This window comes from Idiotropiscis lumnitzeri, chromosome 18 (genome assembly GCF_059441095.1).
Source record: "Idiotropiscis lumnitzeri isolate Australia: NSW breed Sydney's pygmy pipehorse chromosome 18, RoL_Ilum_1.0, whole genome shotgun sequence".
Lineage (NCBI taxonomy): Eukaryota > Metazoa > Chordata > Actinopteri > Syngnathiformes > Syngnathidae > Idiotropiscis > Idiotropiscis lumnitzeri.
This window is the reverse complement of record NC_142408.1, coordinates 10450636-10476098: the sequence shown is the minus strand read 5'-3', so window position 1 is coordinate 10476098 and position 25463 is coordinate 10450636. Positions and strand designations below refer to the sequence as shown.

The window sequence follows — 25463 nt, the reverse complement described above, 5'->3', positions numbered from 1 at the left end:
AATACGCTGTTTGGACATTTATTTATTATTAAAATATATTTACAAAGTATTTTACACAAAAGTCGCATTTATAATAATAGCAAACAGGATTAATGAAAAAGTAAATCACACAATCAAATCCCTTCGTCATTGAGCCTCACTTCCTGGTTCTTCATTCACCTTTTAATGGAAAAGTCAAGTCAATGCAAAGTGTCGAAATGACATCGATCAGCTTTCCCCTTGGCCTTGAAAAAACTCATCATAATTGGTGTCACCAGCGTCCTCGTCAGTCTCCTGTAAAAGAGCAGGGTATAGTAAAAGTTGAATGCCCATTAAATGAAAAGTCTACATATAAAGGTGGACACCAGGGTTGACGGTCCCATCGTACACATTTTGAAGACATGAATGGGGCGCAGCCTAAGCATATACTATCACGTGGCAAAAGAAAGCACACCGCTGCTGTACATAATGTTTTGTGTTTGACTGAATTATATTCAAAGCCTAGAAATGTTTTTTTCATGCAAATATAATTATCGCATTTCAAAGTTACTAACGGTGAAGTAGTTTAGCTGCAAGAAAACGTAGTCACATCTTACAAGGAGACAGTTACCACACTGCTTAATATTTTTCATTTGTTTTTTTTCTGGCCTAGAAGTGCTTTTCATAAAACTATTTACTCTAATTGGGCATTTAGTCCTGCATTAGCGAGTGTATGTTAGTGTTAGACTACCACGTGTTCCGGTTTGCGTACTGATTCGGCTCACATCGCCACCGTAAGAACTGAATTCCATCATAAATCAAGGACTCCCTATAAACGGAATTATGGTTGTTACCTTCGGCTCCTTGACCTCCAGATCCTCTCCATACTGAATAGAGAAGTCAATATGTTGTAGCACTATATTGATTCCTTCCTCATCCGTCCGGTCAAACGGCATAAATCTCACCAAACTGTAGTCATCAATCTGCAGACAAACAGAAAACAACGTTCAAACGCCCACATCTGTTCAGATTCCATTCCAAATCAAGTGTACTTTGTGGAACTTCATTTCTGCAGCTGTAGGCGCTTGTGTGTCATCAACACATACAACAAACAATTCTGGCAATTAATGACTTTCGTTAAAACAATATTGCAAGTGATTAATCGAAAATTAATCAATTATCAAATTATTCAATAATTATTCTCTTTGTATTTTTCAAAATAAGAAATTTGCAAACATCTGCTTTTTTTCTGGAAAATAATGATCAACATTTTTGCCCATTGTGTAGCAAATCCAAACAGTAACTCAATCCAAATTCATTCAAATTTCTGCAATTTCGTCACTGCCAATTTTAAGTGAAGACCCGTTTTGGAATCCAGTAAAGTAAAGAAAAACATATTTTAAATTGCCTTACCAGATCACAAATAGCTTTGGTCAGCTTTTTGAACTTTTTACTTCTGATGGTGTCCGAGTTGTCTTGCATCATGGAGTACATATCAGGATCAAGGTACCTTGTGAAAACAGAAGGCTGCATTTAAGGGACAACCACTTTGAAAATGTCTATAGTTACTGCCTGCTTCTGCTTAGTGAGGTTTAATAAACTACAAAGTAATATTAAGTAAATGGGAAAAAAAAAAAAAACAAGATGCAAATTGCAGAGTTTCAGCTATGCCTTGAGGGTATTTACATCCAAATCAGGTGAACCTTGTACAAATAAGTTTAAAGTTTTCATGTGTGACAGGTCTCTCCCATAATAGACACCGAGCAATCTCTGCCATTAGATGAGGAAATATGGTGAAAGGCCAGCAAAAACTGCAGTTTACTGTTCAATTTCTTTCTTGGCTTTGGGACTGAGCAGATCCATTTTCGTCATGATGTTTATTTGGGGAATCTCCAACGACACCATGGCACTCAGGGCTGCCATGACTCCTGAGATGAACTGCAGTCAGAGGAACGGCCATGTCAAACTAAGAACATATGAAATGGTGTTTTACATATGAAAAATAAAAATGCAACCTTGAAAGACTCCACCATGAACTGGGAATCCACCAGGAAGACTCCACACACCCGAAACTCCCACTGCTGTAGCTGTTCCACCAGCTGCTTCATGACGGGCAGGTGAGTGTACAGCTCAATTTGACCTGGAAAAAGCAAAGCTGTTCATCTCAACATTGTATGATATATTTACTTGGATGATTATTCGACATTTTAAATGACACTGAACACCCCACCTGAAACGTCCAACCAATCCTTTGTGTATTTTTACTAACAAAGGCCAGATACCTTCAGTCAAAGATAAATGGACATGGTTTGAAATAGTGAAAATAAACATATTGTTTGTTCACCTGGGCAGTCAAACAAGATGTAGTCATCCTCAACATGACCCAAGGCTTCCTCCAGCCAGTCAAAGTTGTTGGCAAAATATTCCATGCAGAAGACCAGACCGCCATTAGGGCCAAATCTGAGAGATTGATCTTCCATCACATCTTCAACCTGGATGAGTTCACGGATGTCTGACAACATGGATACCGCACCGTAAGGTTTTTATCTCAAAATCATTATCATACTCAATAAAGATGGGATTATATTTCATGTTAAACTATATGGATGGCTGGATAAAAGTTACAAAAGAGATCCTGTTTACATACAGCTATACCAGGGACTCTCTAATTTAAGGCCAGGACCCAAACGCTGACCCAGGTCAATTTTTAATGGGCCACAGATTGTTTGAAATAAAATTGTATTAAGCATCAACTATTTTTTTATCGAGTGGATTCGTATGTACTATTACAATACAACATCCATTTTATCCAGGAGGAATCGCATTGCTTGAAAGGCAAATAATACATTAAAAAAATATTTACTTTGCATAGCGTTGTGCCATTTTGTCTGCATAGGGACATTTATTGAGATCAAGATACATTTAATGGTCTCACTCCCTCACCTGCCATGACAGGGTAGTCAAAATGCTCTGCTGCGGGGTCCAGATTGACCACTTGAACCGAACGGTTCAGAGACTCAAAGTGTTGGATCATAGTGGCGCAGTAGGTGCTCTGTAAAGTAAAATCAAACAATTAAAGCACGTGTATCTTGCGTTGTTGTTATCTTAAGAGCTAGCAAGCTAATACAACATGCCATCTCGAATATGTGCCTCAAAATGGCATTTAGGTCAAGAATCGTCCGTTAACTTACCTTACCGCTACCCGCAGGGCCCATCACGATCTGAGCATAACGAGGCATTTTTTTTCTTTGCCAAAAAGCAATAAATGTGTTTGTTATTGTAAATCGATCACTCTATCAAGAATAACTACATTTTCTATTACGACGTGAGGCCTGGTACTTCTTCGCGATCGTTTGACGAAAGTCATATTGTTGTTCAGGCAAACTTCTGCCATCTAACGTTAATAGTGTGAACTACTACAATAACACTGTCGCGATGACCAGAGATGTTACGCAGTCGGGAAATGCAACTGCAGAACTAAAGCAAGCTGAAACGGATCTGTGAAAACGTTTGCTTTTTATCATTCAAATCCTACGTGATCAAATTGACCTTATCAGAAGCTTTAAAGAAATCTTAAAATAATGATTGTGTTGTGAATGTGTTCCTATGTACACAGACACCATAATACCTCCAACTAAAAAGAAAAGTTTATGTAGAAGAGGAAGATAATTGAGCATTTATCTTAATAAATACACCGAGTAATTACTTAAAAAAATTATAATAGAACCCAGTTTTACTAACGGCGCAATGGGATTGCCTCATACTTCCAATGGGCGTCGTGCGTCGTGGAACTAGAAATCTCATTCGCAGAACATCTTTGGTAAGACTCAAGGCGCTTGTCAACCAGGAGAAATGGTTGTAGCTAGCTTGTTATGGTTTCACTAAGCTAACAACAACCCAAAATTTTGTAACTGTAAATTATTTCGCGTCCGAAGACTTCGTCTGATCTTACGATAACACAACGATACCCAGCATTCACTTATAACCGTAGCTTCATGACCGACTGACAATAAAAGTAACGCCTTTAAAAACCGACTTCTGAGGTAGTTTGTTGCAGTGGCAGAACTGAAAGGTGAGTAGATTACGATTAAGAATATCCACCTGGTGCATTAACTAGACCGACTATTACTATACAGCTATGGGAAATGTAACAATTCATCGATCACCAATAGGTGGTTCTGAAAATATAACTTAGTGACGTGCAGTAGATTCATGTGAATATTGACATACAGTGTGCTATGCAATAGTGCAATAATTCTTTTCCTTATTCACCGCAGAAATGGAGTTAATGACTGGGTTATGAAAGTGGGTGATGGAGGACAATCAGTGTGGGGACGTGGACTATCTCATCCAAGATGAAGACACGTTAATAGAAGGTGTGAGCAACCAAGTTCTGTTTGTTGTGGTGCTCACCATCACCTTCCTGGCAGGCTTCCTCACGCTGCTCTGCAGGTAAGCAAATACAACAAAAGATATCAAATGACCTGTAATCACACTGTAGCACCCCTCCGAACATGATTAGGTACACGCACTGCTCCGTTGTTTGTATTGTTGACTACGTCATATCTACATATTGATATTTCAGAGAGGAGCAGCAGCAGAATATTCATCCTGAGAATCAGGAGCATGTTCGAGCTGTCCGACAGCAGCTTCAAACAGAGCAGGTTTGCTGGCAAATAACAGATGTGATACATACGGATACCTCAGTATATGAAAATCACATAAATACAAAAAAAAAAAAAAGTCAAATAGTGCTACTTGAGCTGGCTCTCTATAGTTAGCCCTGAAAAATGACATCGGCACAAATTTTCTTGGTATAATATGTCACATGTAATTGTAGGTCATCTAAATTATAGTGATAGGTATCTTCTGTACATGCTTTAATTTAAATGTATGTATCTCAGGAGGAAAATCCCCAGCCGGAAGCCAGGCAGCAGTATTATAGAGACATGTCTTGCCCTGTGTGTTTACAACAAGCTGTTCTACCCGTTGAGACGAACTGTGGTCATCTTTTCTGTGGTAAGGATTTAAAACTGTCTAACAAGTATGCACGCTGCTAATCAAGAAGAAAAAAAGAGGTGGTTGACTAATCTTCTCACTTAAGCAATTTATAAACTTGGGTCGAGGTACTAATAGTCGAGTAAATTTCTGAACTTTTATCAAATATATTACTTGTCCTTAATTTGAAGTGTTGTCATATCATGAAGAATTCCCCTGTCCCATGTAGGTTCCTGTATTATCGCCTACTGGAGGTATGGTGCCTGGTTGGGTGCCATTAACTGTCCTATATGCAGACAAATGGTGAGACTTGACTTCTATTTATTTGTTGTTGGTATTTTTTTTTTCCATCTTAGATTTTCTTCAAGACATTTTTTTCTCCTCCTGTGCCCAGGTCACTTTGCTCTTCCCGTTGTTCCATGAGCATGCCGCTCCTCAGAGGGTCCAAGAGGGCGAGGCAGAACCTCAGCTCATCTTAAGGGACATCAACGATTACAACCGTCGTTTCTCAGGCCAGCCGAGATCTGTGAGTTTTGAGTTCCCTCACAAAAATACACAGGAAGGATTGAGCAGGTGCACTCCATGCACTAATTGTGCAGTCAAACTGTCCCGAGTTTGTAGCATTTCGAGTTCTTTTACTAAAGTTGTATCTTCTTTGACTTATTTTTTGACACTTAGTCCCAAAGAAAGCTTTACCATGTAAAAATAGATGGTGAGGAGACAAAAGCAGTCAGATGTGTCCCAATACTTTAGTCCAGAATCACCATCAAGCAAATTGTTGCCTGTCAAAGTTAAGGCAGGGTGTTGAATTGTTTCAATGTTTTATATTATCAATTATGAAGTCATTTTGACACGTCACTATAATGGTTATTATAGTTGTGGTTTTTGTTTAGTTTTTAATTTTGTTCTATTTTTAATTCAATTTATTTTTTTTAGACCAAGTGTGTAAGTGAGCAAATGTGTAAGTTTGTATTACTTGGTATTTTTTTCAAAGAGTTTAATTTTTTAATATTAGTTTTAGATTTTTTTAATATATGGTGTGTTTGTCGTGGGCACAATTTGAGAAAAGAAAGTCATTAAGTATTATGTAGTAAACTACAAGTCTTTACTTCTCTACAGATATACAACAATACCAAAATAAATACATTTAAATTGATTTTTCGCTATAATTATACTTATTAAGTTAGTTTTATAAACATAAGATGTAGTTTCAATTAATATGGCATTTTTTTTAAGCATTTTCATTTTAGTTTTCTTAACAAACATGTTTCTTCAATTTTACTTAATTAGTTTTAATCAAAGCTCATATCTCACTGAGTGGCCACGGCTTAGCAAGTGTTTACTCACGGCCCAAATGTTGATATTTTATTTTTTATTTTTTTCGTCACGGTTCGTTCAAGATTGCAAATGATCGTGAAGACCTGCGGCGGACATGTGCCAACAGTTTGAATGGTCGCAAAAATTTTTTTGTTGCGACCGTTAAAGCTATTGCCGAACGTCTTTTCGACCATTTGCGACATTAAAGGAGCTCTGAAAAAAAAAAAGATTCGCTACATGCACACACTCGCAAAGCTGCGCCGCTCAGTGAGATACGGGCTTAAGTATAATAATGTCGGTGACCATTAAGAATGTTGAACATGAGAATCATTTTGTCTTTGTCAACAATTATTCAAGATAGAAACAATTTATCGTATAACTTGAATCATTTAATCACAAAAGAAGGTGGAAACAAAATCTGTCTCAAAGCCAAGTTTTTCCACTCAGACAGCTACATGTAGAAATAAGTTGCAGCAATGCCGGCATCCCACCGTAACTAATAAGAATTTCTTTTTTTTTTCCTTTCCCCTGCATTTCTCCCAGTTAATGGACAGACTGCGTGACGTACCCACCCTCCTCCGCCACGCTTTCAGAGAGATGTTCTCCATGGGCGGCCTGTTCTGGATGTTTCGAATCCGAATTCTCCTCTGTCTGGTCGGAGCTCTCACCTACCTGGCCTCGCCGCTCGACATCCTCCCCGAGGCGCTTTTCGGCCTTCTCGGATTCATGGACGACTTCTTTGTCATCCTCCTCCTCTTTGTCTATATCTCGATCATGTACAGGGAGGTGGTCACGCAGAGACTGAACGGCTAGGACGGCGCTTGCCGTTGAAAGACGCTCCTGTGCCCTTCATATGCACAAAGTCGCAGCTCATTTTTGGGGGAGGCATATGTATAAATTACCAAAGAGAGGATTATCAACACTTGGTTTGCTTTGCTTCTTTGGTAGCCTGTGCGGTCAAATCATCAGTGGTGTCGGATTAGAAAAGATTGACTTTATGCAAGGCAGAACATTTACTCTATTTCCTCAGCTAGGGGTTTGTTGTTACTCAACTTCCGTACCAGGCAAAACTGAATTATAAAAGTACAAATAAATCAAAATGAGGGAATCCAGACGACCATCGTAATGACATGTTTATCATAGTAAAGAAAATTATAGGCACCCAGCTTTCTTAAATGGTTTTGTTTTGAGGGGTCAAAGGGATATATTTCTGTCAGGTGTGGTGTTCATTTTTCTTTTCAAGTTGCGGTTAGTTAGGCAGCAGGCCACGATTTGAGGAAATTCGGTGTTGGCGTATTTGTGTGATGGGACCTTGTTTACAGTGGATTCAGCACAACAAAAAACGTGTGGTATATGGGGCTCATAAAAATGTAGAACTGGACGATTCACCAACCAAATGTGTGAGTTATTATTGTGCGAATCTGTTCAGCGGCTGGCAAATTGTTAATTTTGTTGAATATTCTATTCATGTCAAAAACCTAATTATCCATATCAGTCTTTGGATGTTTTGACTTTTTTCTCTTATGTTGCACCTGTGGCTGTGAACTGGTGCTTTCTGTAGACTGGACAATTGGTGTATTTTTTTGTAACCTGCACTTGAGAAATAAATGTGACGCTTGAGCAATGTGCAATTGCTACATCTGTGACATTTGATTTATTCATTTGTGATTTTTTTTAACTGAAGTGGCAGTCATGAAGACCTCTGGGTGGAAAATGGCTGCTTTTGAGATTACTGTGTGGTGTTAACATGCAATTTAAAATCATTCAGGTGTTCCTGGCCTTTTTGGTGTGTTGTACCTGCGGTGTTATTGATAATGTAAACTGGTTGGGCAAAAGTCCGCTGACACTGACTCCAAGTAAGTCAAGGCTGTGGTGCACTCCACACAAGTGTTTCAAACTTGCAACAATCACTAATACAGTCCTAGTGATTAATAGTGCAACTCATCATTTTGGAATCAATTGTGCAAATATTGCTCACTGGGTGTGATCATAACTGAGAAACACAGTTGCAATAAAGCAGGAAAGATTAATACGGTTCTAATGCCTCTGTATTTGGGGGTTTTACTGTCTGCCCAAAATGATTTTTTAGACCGTGTCAACAAAAGGAATGGAAGTGCAGGAAGTAAAAGTCAGAAAAATAAATACTCAACTACAGTACAGATATCTAAAAAAGCAGTAAAGTATTTCTAGCTGTGACATTTTTTATAATGTCGAATATTATGTGCATTGTCTCAATAAAGGATGGGGAAACGTAAACATCGTTTACAGTACAATCGAGTACAGTCCAATCCCAGAGTTGTAGTCTCCGCCCACACAGCCCGTCTCGGGCAGACGCCGGTGTCGGATTGTGAGACACCCAGAAAGCGAGAGACCTCGACAGCGTCTGAGGTTGCTAATAACTTTGAGGCGCGATATCATCTCGATTTCGTCTAATTTTATTTACAATGTCTACATCGGGGTCATTGGATCGAATGGAACTCTGCGAAAGCCTTCTGACATGGGTAGGTCATCGACCACAACGTCCGGTATTGTTCCCCCCCGTCCGGCGCTGATGGCTAGCTAGCATACGATGCTAACCATAGCTAGCGAGCTAACAGTGAAGGAAAAATGACACGAGCTCACGCCGCTGACGTATGCAGGCCAGCTGTTGGCTGCCCGGGCTGCTGATGTGTTGTCAGCTAGCCGCTTGCAAGCCGTCATATATGGCGAGATTTATCATTTTGGTCAACCGGACAGTTAGCAAATTCCACGATCGATATCAGTTTTGTGACAAGCGGGTCAAGAGGTTCACAAAATAAAATCTTTCTCTCTTGGGATCGATCGTGGATATTCCACCCTGCTTTTTATTTTTTTTTGTTCTCAATTTGACTTGACTTGCAGTCATTCATATCCTGTCTTTTGTTTCTGAAGCAGGAAAGGGCATCTTTAAAGTAGCATGTGCTACCGTGTATGCTTATGTTTACTTCTGTTTACATGAGTGACATACAACTTAATGCATGCAATGAATACATATTCATGTTACATATTCATTCTAACTATCATTGTTAATATACCTCCCGCTGACTTCGCGACAAAAAACGTATTACTGTATCGTAGGTAGACTACATTTATTATCAGTGGTGGGTCGAGAGAAATTGTAGTCACATAAGAGGACCAATACTTTAGCAGAGCTCATTCTTTTTCTTTCTTATTCACCACGAACGTGCCCAATGCAAGAAAGTATGCACTGTTGGTGTTATAGGAATTGTGGTATCTTTTTTTATTTATTTTACACATTTTGGGTCACATTTATAGTGTATTTTTTTTTTTAAATCTGCAATAAAGAAAGGTGTGTAGACTTTTTTATAGTCATTGTACATGTAATGCATTATAACACCATAACTGACACCCAGTTGTAAGTAGGGAATGTCAAGAAGGGTATAAATACCGACACACGACTACGTCATGTCAACAAAGTAATGAAATGGCATGTTTTCGATAATACATAGCCTGCATTGTCTCGCGTTGACAGTAAAAATATGCAGCGTTAATACAACGCTTTGTCCAGCACAGTTGACTACTTCGGAACCAAACGTTAACGTTACCAATTACGTGTTTGTCAGGAAAGAGTACGCGTTCAAAAGTTCACTTTTCATTTTTATCACTAATTGCTAATTAAACAAAGAATGATGGCTTTGTTTCGATGCAGATGTTTTAGTAAACGGTGCACTTTGCGTGTCACATCTCTGAATTTGTCTGCCTGTTAATGCACATAAAGCAGCAGTGCTAACTCATTTACTTTTACAACTTTTATTAACAAAGTGGCATCATTTGCTTATGCACCAAATTGCATGCAAAACAGCAACAATTAACTTCCAACAAGACAGATCATGACATTTTGAGTTTGATTGCGTTTGAGAACTGTGTTCCACCTGACCAAACAAACCACGCAAAGAGGAAAACAAACTAACAAAGTGTGCTGGTCTGAAGGCACCGAAAGCTAAAAGGTAACCTGGTGTCAGGACCGGAGCAGTAAAAATGATTTGTCACAGGTTGGTGCGCACATTTGTTTCAGTGCCACTGTGGGAAATGCCTGAGTGCTCAAATGTGTCACAAATATCAGACATGCACAACAGGAGCCATCACTTTTCCGACATACGTTTTTCGTAGCTATGTAATTACAATGTATTTGTCGTGTGTGCATGTCGTAAATGAGGGTAGTCAAGTTATGTCACTGGCATGTACTCAGTGAAAGTCTGGTCACCAACTCACTGATTAACTTTGCAAATCTACTGCACACCACATCAAAACGCAACAAATCAGCCTGTCTTCGTTTTAGTCTTGGGCAAACATTTTTCACATACTTGTGAACTACACCGCCCACAACACCATGATCACTTGTGGAATGTAAACATATCCAATACAAGAGTTGTATCTAAAATGTTACTCTTGCAAAGGGAGCTTTTTTAACCACAATAGGAAACAGTTCATATCTGTCTGGCAGTGTCAAAACTGAGCATTATTCTCTGTGGAAAGAAATGACGTTTCATCAAGCTTTTTTTTTTTTTTTTTTTTGGCACTGATATTATATTTTGCATGATCACAGTGTTGTGGCTGCTTGGTATTTGTAGTTAATGTGAAGTGAGCACAGCAGTGGCGTCAATGTCATGACTTTGTTGCTATCAGAAAAGCTGTTCTTCCTGTTGTAGAGCAATATCGGAAGTGCAGTTGAGGGTTTCTGCGTGTCATGTAGCAAAATTATTATCTTGATTGAAATATAAATATATATTTTTTTAATACTGATCACATTTCAAATATAGGCCCAAAATGATATCTGTTGCTTGGCTTTTCATGAAGTTATGACATTGACTCTCATGTTGTTTCACAAGAAAACTGGCACTCATTAGATTTGTATTTCATACAAAATAAAGTCGGAACATATTTAGATAAAATGTTGAAGAATGAAACTGTTTGGGAGAAATGTATAGTACAGTTTCTTCTGGTCTGCACGTCTCGGCCACAACGAGTCAGCTCATTTTGGTAAACAATAAAATAAAATACAATGCAACAATTTGTGTAAAGGAGCTCAGTTTGCTGCAGTAATTTCTTAGGGGTTTTATCCACAAAGGATAAAGAATATATGCCTGTGAGTTTTCACATATTGGTGGTTGCGCCACCATTTGTGTTTGAGTATCTGTAACTTAAAATGTCTCAACACTGCACCGCTGCTTGTTGTGAATCGTGTGCTACACAAATTCCTCCAACAGGCCAGTTGAAAGTAATATTCAACATATTGCTTTTCCTTTTGTTGTCGTCGTTGTTATTGGTGGGGTCGGGGTTATTTCTTTGGTCGTAACTCTGGAATGATACCAAAATAACTGTTATTGATTGAACAGCGACTAAGGCTTTCCTTAAAGAAGAGCTCATGGGCTGGGCTAGAAACTTTGCTTCCCGTGATGCCGCTCAATTTGGCGAAGACAAAAAGCTAAATTGTATTTCAAAACTGAACAGCTCTAACACACGTTAAGTGACTTTTGCTTAACTCCTACTTTTGTTCCATTACACCCCTTTCAGTGCCTCTGGCCGCTACCTCCAACTCCGACCTCTTTTTTTTTTTTTGCACGCTGAAGCTAGCTTGTCGTTCGAATCAGCATCCAGCATGGCTTTGTGGGTCTGTTGCTGCCTGGGATTTAGAAGGTTAAAAAAGAAGGGATGATCTATTACATCAACAGCGCTCAAAAATAAGTGTTGCCATCCTGCTCCCGGTGTATTATATGGTGACGGCCATTTATCGTAAAGAATGCTTCACGTTCTGACAACAGCTGGGAAGTCTTTTTAATATCATCATTGTCGCTGCCGTGGGTTTCTGTGTTGGTTGTATTGAAATTTTTGTTTCCTTCTGCTTGGTTTCTGGGGAGTGGAGTGAGTAATGTGACCAAATGTTGCAGAGCGGTATCATTTGCCGACTTTTCCACCATGAAATTGGTCTCTTTACTTTCAACCGTGGGCTCCTCCAGAAATCAACTGAGCAACACATGAATGGGTAAAATATACCACAGCAAAAAGCTCTACTGCTCCATTTAGGACAAAATTGTGCTGGGTTATGCTGCTGTTGTCATTTTGAAATACAGGAAGTTTTTTTTCTTGATAACCTGTCACCAATAGAACTTGCTTATGTAGCTAATATTTATATTAAGAATTGAAGCCAATGCAGTTAAATTAATCATGTATTGTTTTATTCACCATGACCTTATCAAAATGATAAAATAAATACATCTGCCTTGATGCTTGATGGCGCTGACGTCGCCGCTTCCGCCAATTTGTTTTTGATACGCTACTTTTGTGTAGTGGCTCAATTTTGCGTGACATGTAAAGTCACGTAAATTTATGGAGAAACCGTTGTTATCAAAAGTAGCGATATATGGTTTTATGAATCGATATCGGGCTATGAAAAGGAACATGCATTCAAATCGAAATATTGATTTTTTTTTTTCTTTTAAACCCAGTCCAAATACTAGTGTACATCCTGACATGGATGGTTTTGTGGGTGCCAAAAAAAAAAAACGTGTTATGTAATAAAGGGGTGTTGTTTGGATTCTGTCTGCTGGCTGTGAGCCAGCAGCTAGTCTTGAGATATTTGTTTGCTAGACACGGATCCTCTCAGACCAACTCTTGGAGTATTTTAATTTTTTTGGGATTATTTGGACCCTTTTTGCATTTCAGTTCATCACGTCAGTGTAGCACAGTCATGTTGTTGGTATAGTAACAGTATGAGTGCCAATTTATTGACATGTTTTCGTGCTTTACAGCTTTTCTTTTTTGAACAATTCCTGAAAATAAATAACTGTATTAATTCAAACTACTACAAATTGGCTTTTTTTCCCTGTATTTTTTTCCATTCATCCTTTGAGAAAACAAAGACTTGATGGTCTTTTGACTCTTGTTCTAAAAAAAAAAAATAGGGAATGTGATAAATGAGCCGGAGTTCCAACTTTTCATTTCCTCCCTGTCAGATTTCCAACATTCCTGCTCTCAATGTCACCGCCTTCTGTCACACGCATAAACTGTTGGCATGTGGACTTGCCATTCTGCGCCACCGATTTCTTTCAGCTTTAAGTTTGAGAAGACAGAAATGGGTGAATGATTGAAATGAGTTTGAACTGAATTATCCCTAAGAATCTATGGCCATGCGTCATTTTACATTTGAGCTTGCTTTCATTGAAATCACATACTCCACAAAATTTTTAGTTTGCCAGGTTTAATTGATGTTCTATTGTATATTGAATTACTTTGTACAAACATGATGAAAGGCAGTCTATTTGTTACCCTCAATCCAGTAATTATTTGTTTCTTCGTTCAGGTGCAAACATTCGGTGTGGAGGCTCAATGCAAGACTGTCGAGGACATGACGAGTGGCGTCGTTATGGCGCAGGCTCTACAGAAAATGTAAGTTGGGGATTTCAAGTGTTGCGCCGGATGGATTTTATCACGACGTGCATTTATTTTGGCGGCACACTTGGGAGCTTCGTTACACTCGCAATGGAAACGCGAAATATTCCATGATGCTCACGCCAAGTATAGTTCACTCAAATGGCACATTTTCGTTGTTGTTCTTTTATAGAGACGAAGTGTATTTCAACGATGCATGGATTAGTCGAATCAAGCCAGATGTGGGTGACAACTGGAGGTTAAAGGTGAGGATAATTTTGCGTTCAGAAAGAATGATGCGTGTTAAGTGGTGTGTTTTTGTTTGGTGCTCACATTCGTTCTTCTCCAACCACTCAATGTCACATTAAAAATGTGATGCAGTTTTTATAAATTTGTTTCAGGTCAGCAATTTAAAGAAAATTCTCAAAGGTATCCTAGATTATAACCAGGAGGTAAGACCGATCACTTTTTACACCACCCCAATCAGTTTCCTTTCTACCTCAATATTAATTTTTCTTTAACAGAAGGATTTTTTTTTTTATGATCTTAACATCAAAATTCTTCCCCTTGGTGCCCAAGGCTGTGATGTTTGAGTTGACTTATCAGGAAACATTGCTCCAAATAATCTGCTCTCCCATTCAAGATTCTCGGCCAGCACATAAACGACTTCACGCTCCCCGACGTCAGTCTCATCGGAGAGCACTCCGACCCGGCAGAACTTGGGAGGATGCTTCAACTCATTCTAGGCTGTGCTGTCAACTGTGAACAGAAGCAAGGTGCCCACCAAATATTTTTACGCTCTGACAGTGCTCAAACGTAGCTCATCATTTTTTGTTTGTTCCTCTAGAATACATCCAAACCATCATGATGATGGAGGAATCGGTTCAACACGTCGTCATGACAGCCATACAAGAGGTAGATTTCGATCATCAGGCCTTCCATGACTTTGTGAAGCACTCTTTAACAATCAGTGTTGGTCAAAATTGAGGAATTTAGAATTTCTTACTTTTCCCCCAAGTGCACGCTAGACGTGTGACTTGATCTCATCTTTCAATATTCCTGACTCTTGTGGCTCTATGTAGTCATATCTTTAATCATTTTTTTTTTTAAATGTTTTTTTTTTTGTGTGTGTTCTGTCAGCTGATGAGTAAAGAGACTCCAGTGACAGGAGGGAACAACTCTTACATTGATCTAGACAGACAGGTATGCACGCCTGCATTGACTTCATATCTTTCCTGAGCTGCTGGCAAAACAATTTGTCGAATGATTGTCTTCACATATTTGCCAAATCTGCATATTCATGGGATGTAAATGTGTTACATGCTTGAATGCATCTGAATGTCACTTTTTTTAATGGTCAGTCCCATGTCTGTTCTTTTTTTTTTTTTTTTTTTTCCAATTGTGTGCTCGAATTGACTTGAAGAGGACGGAAATGAAATGAACAATTTCTTTGCATTTTTAGTTGAAGAAGTCTGTGGAGGAGCTGAATGAAGCTTTGGCCACAAAGGAGGAGATTTCCCAGCGGTGTCGTGAGCTAGATATGCAGGTTGGTTTTGTGTAATTATTATTATTTTTTTGGTGTTTAGAAATCAAAGGGAAGTGAGCAGTTAGCCTTTTCACACCTACCATAACATTTTTTTTCCCTCTGCCCTCTATTTTGTCAAATTACAATTAAATGTTATCTTCACTTGCCTTTTCCTGCCGGTTCTTATCACCTATCAGCCTTAAAAATGCTATTATACCTTCAGTGTGTATCAACCTGGCAGATGATCAACATTAACTTGTTTTTTTTTGCATGCATGTGCATTTCCCGCCAGCTCCAGAAATGAGCTGTGGTTTAAAGGATTATCTCATCTCCTGTTGTGTTCAGTCTGTTTCCTCTAATTTCCTGACTATTTCAATTACTTTGTGCCTTGCTTTAAAGGCCCTCCATGTACAAGAGGAGCTCGATAGACTGAGGTTAGAGTTTAATGAGCTAGAAGAGAGGGTAAATTCAAATTTTATTTCTGCCTCTTTCTTCCATTCATTCTGTGTGGTGTGTCTACTAAGCGTTCTGGAGTTTTTTTTTCTTTTTCTTTTTCAGTTTGCTTGCATTCAATGACCCCTTCCGTGTTATCTGTGTGTGCGTGTACACGTTTGTGTACAACCATGCACACGTCTACACCCAACTTAAGATATTCCGAGCAAAACTGCAGATTTGTGTCATGTGTCAGCCCTCCACAACTAATCTCCTGTGTTTTCCTCTGTATCACGCATTCCCACAGCATTGGTAGAGTGAAACACTGGCCTTTTAGGCCAGGAATAGGTTTTTAAAAATTAAATTGTGTACAAACATGCATTTCCACATGAACACAGGTATTTATAATTTGTATAGATATACGCTATTATCTGAAATCGAATTAATGTGTGTGTTTTAAATTAATTTGACCAAACGCGGTAGTATTTTGGTTGAGTGAACTTCAACTCTTTTGTATTTTGTTGACATTATGACACATATGCCAGAGAGAGTAACTCCACTATAAGTCTCATTTTTTTTTTTTTTTTTTGCGTGTCCTCCCCTCACGTTTCTTTCTCTAATAATACATCTGTTTGTGTGGACATAGCCGTAAATTTCAAGATGATTCTATTTTTAGGGTCGTGCCGCATAGTAGTCACGGACTAAAATTAGGATGAGGCTTGTGCTTTGCTTGGTGTGGAGTTTGATACCCTGTCTATTACACAGAGACGACAACATCAAACCATATGTAGCCCTCTATGTTGGTTTGCCCTGTTGAGAATTTGCCGTGTGTTTGCCTTGTTTTTCCAGCACTGATATTGCAGCGTAGCGACTCTTTCAGGTGTCATCTAGGGCTGGGTGATGCGACGTTACGATAAACTTTCTTTTGGATTTTACCCGCAGAAAAAAAGCACACGACCGTTTTTCTAAACCAGTTTTCCTTTTATTTATTTTTTTATTTTAATATATTTATTTTTATTTATTTATTTTTTGCCACTTTTCGATTAAACTGACTTTTGCTTGTACGAAACAAACTTTCAAACAGCAGCGTTTTCCCATTGCCTTCCTCTGGTCTGCTTTCATGCATTAATAAAAACAGCGTGAAAATGATTCCGCTTATTTTCAAAAGTCACAAAGCGAGCCTGTCCATGTTTGCAGCCATGTTGTTTAAAATATGTATGTAGTATCAGTAAGGATGCATTTTAAACTATGCAAGCCACAAAAAAAGATAAAAGATCACCCTGATGAATAAAAAAAAAAAAACTTGAATTCTTTAATAAAACTGATTAATCACCCAGCCCTAATGTCATCTATCTTGAATTTCTTAAACTTTAATGGCATTAATTTCACCTTTGAACTTCAGGTCGCAGCCCTGCAGGAGGAAAAAAGTAGTTTGCTTGCGGAAAACCAGCTTTTAATGGAGCGACTTAACCAGTCGGACTCAATCGAGGATATAAACAGCCTGGCTGGCCGCAGGCACCTCCAACTCCAGACACAACTGGAGCAGCTCCAGGAAGAAACATTCAGGTGCGGACCCCCCCGAAAAAATCTTATTGGTCTCATGAAGGAGTTGGACGTCATATAATATTGCTTGGTCATCTTTTTCCAGGTTAGAAGCAGCTAAAGACGACTACCGGATCCGTTGTGAGGAGCTTGACAAAGAACTTTTGGAGGTGAGGTCACAGAATGAAGAGCTGACGTCTCTGGCTGATGAAGCCCAGTCACTGAAGGATGAGATGGATGTGCTCAGGTAAGCAGCCTTGTTGGATGTATCTACTAGTTTTATCTATTAATGTTGGAAAAAAAAGTTTTGAAATGATTTATGGTGCTCTCATTTCATTATACCACAAAATATAATAATATATCACTTGTATACAAGTATCTGGTGGAGAATAAACTACTTGTTGTTTTTCCAACCAGGCATTCATCAGACAAGGTGTCAAAGCTTGAGGGCACAGTCGAACACTACAAGAAGAAACTTGAGGACATGGGACTTCTAAGGAGACAGGTACAGTGTACAAACACGCTCTGAATCTCTTTTCCACCGAGCTGATTATTGTTTGTTTTCATCTTATATTTTCATTTAATTGTATATTCATTTCCAAAAAGTTGCCAAGGTTGCTTGAAACCTGTTCTCAAATACAAATTGTCTTCCCCTACTAAAAAGACAGCCATCAGGATCCACTGTGTTGCACTTTTGTAATAATATGCAATTCACGTTGCCGAGGCGTCTTTCACCATCGCGCTATTTTCCGAAAAGCCTATTCTGAACTGCTTGGTGAAAATGTAAATCCCGATGACTTGTTAAAGCTTTGGTTGTGTGACAGTTTTCATCAACCAATGAATTGTTTTATTTGCATAATATTCTGCGCATTTAAAAAAAAAACAGTTTAGTCACATTTGTGTTTTTATCAATTCAGAGTAAGCTTTTGGAGGAAAAAAACACGGTGTTAATGCAGACCAACATCAGTTTAGAAGAAGAGCTTCGGAAGGCGAATGCTACCAAGGGCCAGTTGGAGACGTACAAGAGACAGGTAACTCCAAAAGCCACACCCGCGTGACCTCTCACACCCGCCGTCGTGTATGTAATCCACACCACCTCGCTGGGGCGGTGACCATCTACCTCCCGCTATGTGCAGGTGGTCGAACTTCAGAACAGATTGTCTGAGGAATCGAAAAAGGCTGACAAGATGGAGTTTGAGTACAAACGTGTCAAAGAGAAAGTAGACTCTCTGCAGAAAGAAAAAGATGTATGTACAGGATTGCAACACTTGTTTTCTATGCTGTGTTCAAAATCCGAAACGGTGTATTCTGTCATTACTGACAATTAACTGATGTTTTTTTTTTTCCTCCACGTAGCGTATGCGAACGGAGAGAGACTCTTTGAAAGAGACGATTGAGGAGCTGCATTGTGTCCAGGCTCAAGAGGGACAGCTTACGTCAGGTACAGTGCTAAAAATGTGGCCAAATGTGATGAGTCTCTTTCAAAAGTTAAGCTTCGTTTTAGCCTAAATAGACAATAATGTTTTTTCGTTTTTTTTTTCTGCCCAGGTCTTTTCCCACTAACCAGCGCCGATGGCTCCGATTCGTTGGCGGCTGAGATCACAACGCCAGAGATTCGGTATCTTCTCTGCACCTCGCCACTTGTGTACCTTCGTGACGATCAAAGCTATGAATCCAAAAATCTTCTCGAGGGACATATGATCTGAGCTGCTATTCAATTTGCAGCCAGGTTTTGTAGCTCATTCTGCTTTCCACCCCGGCTGGTGTGCGTTTTATGAGTGTGGCCTAAAAAGCGCTCCTCCTTAACTGAGTTATGTAACAGCAACATTCTAGTTACATCAGCCAGACTGCTGCTTTCCAAGAGGGCTTGATGTTGTGCTTGCACTGTTATTTTTTTTTATTTTTATTTTTAAATACTTCCGCTACACATGTGAAACCTAAAAAAAATGTTGCTGGCCCTCCCGCCTTTTTTCCCCCCAACAGAACCTAATAGCGATTGTTGCTTTCAATTTTAATCCCATCAAGTGTTATGGCTGCGTGGGTACCAGAGAATCAAGTGGTTAAAGATGGGATTACCACTACTCATTGAAAGGAACACAGTTCTCAACTTAATCACCTTTTCTCCGATGCATTTTCTTTCACACAGGGAGCATTTAATTCGCCTTCAGCACGAGAACAAAATGCTGAAGCTGGCTCAAGAGGGCTCGGATAACGAGAAGATTGCACTTCTGCAGAGTCTGCTGGAAGACTCGAATAGGAGGAAAAGTGAACTGGAGACTGAAAACAGGTCAGCAAAACACGAAGCCTATCGAGACATATAACCCTTGATTACTACTTTCTTTTCGGAGCAAAGTACGCTATTACCTCCATACATTAACAGTAACCTGTTTGCCTTTGTGAAATGTAATCTCATACTGTCAGCCTGGAATCCCCGTGCTATATTCAAAGCAATGTTGTCCAACTGGTCTCTGTGCTTGGCGTGTTTGCAGGTTAACCAATCAGCGCTTGATGGAGGAGCAGAGTCAGATAGAAGAGCTACAGAAGCATCTTCAGGAACAAGGCTCCAAAGTAGATGATGTACGTAATAAAAATGTTCCGTTTAATAGCCGCATATGTGTCACTGGATTTAAGAGACGACAACTAAGTTCTGCACAAATATTTATTTGGATTAAACGCTTAGTTCTCTACTGGTAGTATTCTTCTCTTTGCCACTTTGACAGTCACTCCGGGTTGTCTGATGTAATAATAATAATTCAAATAATGTTGGTCCTACAGCGAGATTTGTATGCTGTGACGAAGTTGCTCTTTCAAATTGTTTTCCATCCACTTTTTTTGTTCAACCCGTACATAGCAATTTGTATTCAGTCCAGTGTAATCTAAGACAAATTCTCACACAGGTGCAAGTTTAATGAAACTCAATGATGAGTTCAGTCATGCGGTGTGGTATGTTTCTCTATTAATCCCGATTTGTCTTCCACATTTCAGTCCTCCATTTTGAAGAAGAAATACGCGGAGCACATGTAAGTCCGGTAATCGTTTTACAGAATCACCACTTGGCATTGTTCGTTGAAATTTCTTCACTGAATATTCTTGGAATTCAAACTGGGCCATCATCTTTGTCCTCCTATCCAGGGAGAGGCTACAAGAGGTGAACAATGAGTTACTCAAGAAGAATGATGAGATGGAGCCCAAATACGCGGCCAGCTGTGAGTTTGGAGCCCAGCGCACCGTAAATTGCGGCTGCTGCCGTCTTTGAATGTCGTTTAAGACAATGTGGCTACATCTGATTCAATGTGTCTTTAGCGCAACGAGTGGATGAACTGGAGGAGGCCTTGAAAAAGAAAGATGACGAGATGAAACAAATGGAGGAGCGATATAAGAAATATCTGGAGAAAGCCAAGAGCGTGAGGATTTATTATTTTTTTTTGAACATTTAGATCTATTAACCGATAACAACAGAACATGTATGACTGATTTCACTGGTTACTCAGGTGATTCGTACCCTGGATCCTAAACAAAACCAGGGCTCAGGTCCAGAGGTTCAAGCCTTGAAGAACCAGCTGCAGGAGAAAGAGCGGATGTTGCACTCGTTGGAGGTAACCAGTTTGGCTTTCTGACAGAAATGGAGTAGCGTATTTTGTGACTCGGTGACACTGACAACTGTGTGATTCCGTTGTACAGTTGAGTTTAATCCTGAACATTTCTTGATGTGACAGTATTTTCGCTTATTTTTTTCTTCGCAACAGAAAGAGATGGATAAGACGAAGAGTCAGAGGGATTACGAGGAAAAACTGATCGTGTCGGCTTGGTACAATATGGTAAGAATGACGTCAACTGCTTGAAAACGAATGAAACAATCAATTCATGTGTGTGCCCGAAATACTGAACAGAAATGACCAAAAATTAGATGTTTTCTGACAGAACACGTGCACACACTGAATTAATTTGAAATGTTCTTGGATTCCGGAATTGGAATTTATAGGGTCCGCCCGCGGCCCATTTAATTCATAAAGATCTCCAGGGAATTGAATGGATGTAGGAATTAGTTCAGTGATGCAATTATATGCTTCAACACTAGATGGCAGTATAAGGCTAAGCATAACAGATGTTTGCGAACAGCTGATCTGGTGGAAATGATTTGAAATCATTTCACCAGCATTAGCAGACTGGCGATCATAGATTGAGCTGATTCTGTTTAATACTCATCTTCCCGTTTGTTTTCCCAGGGAATGACTTTCCAGAAGAAGGCGGCAGAAGACAGACTGGCCAACACGGGCTCTAGTCAGTCTTTCCTGGCCCGCCAGAGGCAAGCCACCAGTTCCCGTCGCGCCTACCCAGGCCACGTCCAGCCAGCTACCGGAAGGTAGAAAGGCAGAAAAACACGACAGCAAAAGTTCCTTACCAAGCCCTGAAGTGTTCATTTCAACTTCTGCCTATTGATTTTCTTTTGTTTTGTTTTCCCACCCTTCTTCCTGATCAGATCCGTGAGGTAGAGATGCCAGGCAAGACTGCCAAAAACTTTTCGCCACTTTTATTCCCGCCTAAACTTATTTTTCCCCCGGACTCAAGTGGTGGCAGAACGCACGTAGCCCAGCATTGTTATATCATCAGGCATTATTAATCACCTGGAACGCATTGCTTACCACTTAATGTCAACCTCTATATGCAGTACTCATGCACAATTTTACCTACATCAGTCTTAAAAGGTTTTGTAGTTTGTTTGTTTTTTTAATTTTGCGACCACCAACTACTTATATCAATTTATGATAACCATCCTGAGAAAGGAACAAGTCAGACATCCTTTTCAACACTAAATGAGCTCATGAGTCAAATATGTTGCCTTAAAGTGTTGACATCATTTCAGAAGGGACAAAATCTTCACCAGCGTAATACTTGGTTCTCTCATAAAACATGTTGTGCCAAAATGGAAAAATCAACATACTATAAAAGACAAAAGCACCTGCAAGTGGAAATTGAAGAAATGATGGAGTGGAGCACCTCTCACAATTTTCCTTTTTTAGTCAAGACTTTCATCCAGAACAACATTCATAGCTCACAATCTTTTCAAAAGCGTTTTTACTCTCAGTCTTACAAAAATTAACGCTGTTAATTTGTCATGTTGGAAGACCCAGACCTGACATGGGGAGATTTGTATTTATTGTTTTTAACTGAGGCCAAGAAGAACTCATTTGTGCCCACAAATGAGGTATAATGTGCGCACGAAATGCTAATTAGATTTCCTGCGCAGTTATATGAATAAATTGTTCAGACCTTCTTAATAAACTGTAAGGTTAGATCGAGAGGACTTTCTTTAATTGCTGTATTTAGATTAAAGTGTGCTTTGTGCACCTTATACCCGTTTCGTGGCCACAATTTAATTCCCCCCCCCGCATCACGTCTGGGACGCGTTAGTGATCCGCTTAATTTTCCTGCTAACATTCCCTGCTATCTGACCGGTATCTCCTGTTCTCCTCCCTCCCCCTAACAGCAATATCCCGGCATGATCGGCACTCCAGTGACCCGGCCTGATACGGCCCGGTCTGTGCTGGCGAAACCCGAGGCGCACGATGCATGAAATGCCTGCCTGCCAACACTTTGCATGACTTTGCGTTGAATGTGAGTTAACCCGGCATACGGCAACAGCAGCATGAGCACTAACATTCCCTCTACAGCGTTGCAATGCTCCGTCGTGCCACTAGAGGGCGCCGTGAGAAAAAAGATCCTCTCCTCCATATGACTTCATTCATTCTTCTCTTGCTTTCCTCTTGCCTAACTCCCATCATTGTTCCTTTCTTGCTCCTCACGGACATGCCTGCTCGTGTTTCCAAACTGCATCAGGTCTGTTACAACTCCGTCTGTTTCGAAGGCCTCAGACAGAGCCGGGGAGGCACGGTGATATCTGCCCTGAATACCTCAGCAGCATTTTTCCACATGTTCAGTCGTGAATTGATGTCAGTATTTGAGAAAAAAAACAACAACTTTATATCAAGATTGCTCTCCTCTCCAATTTTGGGCACTTTGTCATTGTGTATAAAAATCGATGAAAGACATAACTTCTCTTTAACATGACCCGAGGGCATGCTAGCTGGGCTTTTACCTCAAGTTTTAGCAGATGGGCATAGGATGGGAAAATGTTTGTATACAACATAAAAATCACAAGTCCACTTTTAAGTATTTTTCTAAGATAGAATATGTCTGATTAGTATGTATTTTGTGATGTAATGTTGATTTGATACAAATGTGTATATAGAGTACTTGAACATAAAGCAGGCATCCTTTGCGTGTATGTCCAAGGAAGTAAGAACCAGTATTGAGCCAAACGCAAGTGCTCACACATGTCAAGCATCTGTGAAAAAAAACTGAGAAAACTACATTAGGTTATATAGGCTAATGCATAGTACCTTTTTTTAATTAAGAAAGGCTAAGCAGATGGAAATCCCTCTTACATTTTTCTTTCTTTTCCATTGCATGCAACAATAATCATGACAAAATGATCATAGGTCAACTTTATCATTCAAAATATTTTACATTTGGTGTCGCTTTTCAATGCGTATTTCTATTTTATTTGCGGGGCTCAAAATGTCAACTAAGGTGAAAAGTGGTGGTGACATATGCATGTTACAAGCATAAATGCATATTTTGAGATGGTTGAATCCTCCTCTTTAGTGCCTTTGTTACTGGTGCGGTGATTTTTTTTTAAGGCAGTGTGTGCAAGCTGACCTTAAACGTCACTTTTTTTCTTGTTTTATTTGAAAAAGAAAATCAGAAAATGACATCAACCGCCTCCATATTCATAGTTGATTAGAAAGAAGAGTTGATGAGGGCTCGTCTTTTTCTTATTTTACTCAATCATGTGTAACGGTTTATCTTATGCAGTGCATTTTATTATTATTATTTTTTAATCTTACCTGGTTATTTATTCTTTTGTGACTTGTGCAGAAGTGTTAGTTATTATGTTACCACATTAACAATTCATATGACATTAAATTACTGTTTGATAATTGTCTTCTACAACGAGGAGGTGTTCTGCAGTTGAATGGAGTGACACGAAGCTCAGAACAGTCAAGACCAGTGAACGGTGTGGTTGTGATTTTTATTTCTTGACAGGGATAACACAGTTTCAGGTCTTAAAAGGATTGCTCAATCTTGTAAGAAGAAAAGCACATTTTAAACCTCTAATGACCTTGTTTTGGATTCACTCTGGTTCTCCAAATCGAAATAGCTCCTACTTTGTGTGGCTGTTTTCTCACTGGGGAATTTAATAAAATGTTCTTTCAAGGTATTAGTGCTAAACAGTTATTTGCAGTGAATAGTCATTTGATTTAAGAAAAAAAATGCAGTGGAACCTCCAAAGTTGAAACGCTTTTTTCTTAATGTGGTTAATTTTTCATTTTTCAGACATTATCCCATCGGATGTTTTTTTTTTAAATTAGATTCCTTCTGTGCTGTCTATTTAAAAAAAAAAAAAAAAAACGAGAATGCGGATTGTTTTTAATTCATCTGTTTAGTCTCTTCTCGTTTGTAAGCGTCTTTTATTATTTATAATCATAGCAAGGGAGGAAGTTACATCTGATCGATTTATTTGACAGACTAAGCTCTAATTGAGCTGATCTTTGGTGCTTGATAATCCAATTATTTGACTCCATTTTGCAGTTGAACTAATGTATCAGAGGACAAAATAATTGAGAATTTGCTGCATTACTTATATGCTAAGCAAAATAAACACTCGGTGTTCCTGAACTGCTAACTGAACAGAAAACACTGTCCGACGGCATAACATTATGCAATGTGTGTTCCTTTTTTGGGAGTGAGGTGAGGTGGGGTTACTCATTTGGACAATGAAGGTGAAACTAACTTTCCATTTGCCAAGTTTTCTATTGTTTGTATACAAACCCACTATGTGCATAGTCCTGTCTTGCAGCTGCAGTATGAGGAGGCCTTTGAACGCTTTTCGGGAGGGTGATAAAAGTGGTTAGATGGGTCGCATCTCTCTGATAATGTGCTTCCGACACTGTAAACTTTTGAAGATGACATTGTAAATAAAGCTTATATTAAAATATAATGTGCTTGTCTATTATGGGTCTTACCAGGCACATGCACACACTTTTTTTTGGGGGGGGGGTGTGCTCAAACCCCCCAAAATTAAATAAACAGTTGCATATCTTTTTCAACAATGTAGTTCCATGATCCAAATGTTTTTTTTTAAATAATATAAAGGGTGACTTTGTGAATCTCCAAGCTCTACTGTTTTCTGACAAATTTGAACATTAAACCAGGGGTGGGA

General features: G+C 39.2%; 3 protein-coding genes across 7 annotated transcripts; 2 read left to right on the top strand and 1 right to left on the bottom strand.

Moving 5' to 3' along the window:
- Positions 1 to 2: 2 nt before the first annotated feature.
- On the bottom strand, positions 3 to 3341 carry gpn3 (GPN-loop GTPase 3). The gene is made up of 8 exons (XM_088281899.1): positions 3150 to 3341; positions 2902 to 3010; positions 2303 to 2470; positions 1974 to 2098; positions 1781 to 1896; positions 1372 to 1468; positions 813 to 941; positions 3 to 273 (listed from the first exon to the last, which is right to left on the bottom strand). Exons 1-8 carry the CDS (start codon positions 3195 to 3197, stop codon positions 208 to 210), a joined length of 858 nt encoding a protein of 285 aa, XP_088138025.1. The 5' UTR covers positions 3198 to 3341; the 3' UTR covers positions 3 to 207.
- Positions 3342 to 3754: 413 nt separating this feature from the next.
- On the top strand, positions 3755 to 7919 carry rnf170 (ring finger protein 170). Its single transcript, XM_088280552.1, has 7 exons — positions 3755 to 4030; positions 4236 to 4410; positions 4544 to 4622; positions 4863 to 4977; positions 5186 to 5259; positions 5351 to 5482; positions 6817 to 7919. The coding sequence occupies exons 2-7, from the start codon at positions 4271 to 4273 to the stop codon at positions 7084 to 7086; spliced, it is 810 nt and encodes a 269-aa protein (XP_088136678.1). The 5' UTR covers positions 3755 to 4030; positions 4236 to 4270; the 3' UTR covers positions 7087 to 7919.
- Positions 7920 to 8577: 658 nt separating this feature from the next.
- hook3 (hook microtubule-tethering protein 3) lies at positions 8578 to 25241 on the top strand. 5 transcript variants are annotated; one of them, XM_088281245.1, is made up of 25 exons: positions 12986 to 13009; positions 13266 to 13388; positions 13613 to 13698; positions 13874 to 13946; positions 14082 to 14132; positions 14324 to 14456; positions 14528 to 14595; positions 14821 to 14883; positions 15143 to 15226; positions 17040 to 17203; positions 17286 to 17426; positions 17597 to 17684; positions 18097 to 18210; positions 18316 to 18426; positions 18536 to 18620; positions 18728 to 18797; positions 19326 to 19466; positions 19669 to 19756; positions 20165 to 20199; positions 20312 to 20385; positions 20483 to 20583; positions 20671 to 20775; positions 20926 to 20997; positions 21406 to 21542; positions 22668 to 25241. In XM_088281245.1, exons 1-25 carry the CDS (start codon positions 13001 to 13003, stop codon positions 22681 to 22683), a joined length of 2232 nt encoding a protein of 743 aa, XP_088137371.1. In that variant the 5' UTR covers positions 12986 to 13000; the 3' UTR covers positions 22684 to 25241. The 5 variants fall into 5 exon arrangements, with proteins under 5 accessions (XP_088137372.1, XP_088137373.1, XP_088137371.1 ...); XM_088281246.1 differs by lacking the exons at positions 12986 to 13009; positions 13266 to 13388 and adding an exon at positions 8578 to 8774; XM_088281244.1 differs by lacking the exon at positions 12986 to 13009 and having other exon boundaries at positions 13175 to 13388; positions 21660 to 25241.
- The last annotated feature ends 222 nt before the right edge of the window (positions 25242 to 25463 follow it).

Coding starts and splice junctions, on each gene's coding strand:
- rnf170 (XM_088280552.1), top strand. CDS start 4,271: ATGGAGGACAATCAGTGTGGGGACGTGGACTATCTCATCCAAGATGAA. Junction 4,411..4,543: donor TTCCTCACGCTGCTCTGCAG/GTAAGCAAATAC, acceptor TTGATATTTCAG/AGAGGAGCAGCAGCAGAATA. Junction 5,483..6,816: donor TCTCAGGCCAGCCGAGATCT/GTGAGTTTTGAG, acceptor CATTTCTCCCAG/TTAATGGACAGACTGCGTGA.
- hook3 (XM_088281243.1), top strand. CDS start 13,227: ATGAGCCGGAGTTCCAACTTTTCATTTCCTCCCTGTCAGATTTCCAAC. Junction 19,757..20,164: donor AAGGCTCCAAAGTAGATGAT/GTACGTAATAAA, acceptor TCCACATTTCAG/TCCTCCATTTTGAAGAAGAA. Junction 20,584..20,670: donor ATCTGGAGAAAGCCAAGAGC/GTGAGGATTTAT, acceptor CTGGTTACTCAG/GTGATTCGTACCCTGGATCC.
- gpn3 (XM_088281899.1), bottom strand. CDS start 3,197: ATGCCTCGTTATGCTCAGATCGTGATGGGCCCTGCGGGTAGCGGTAAG. Junction 2,471..2,901: donor TGACTACCCTGTCATGGCAG/GTGAGGGAGTGA, acceptor CCATGTTGTCAG/ACATCCGTGAACTCATCCAG. Junction 1,469..1,780: donor GCCAAGAAAGAAATTGAACA/GTAAACTGCAGT, acceptor TGTTTTCACAAG/GTACCTTGATCCTGATATGT.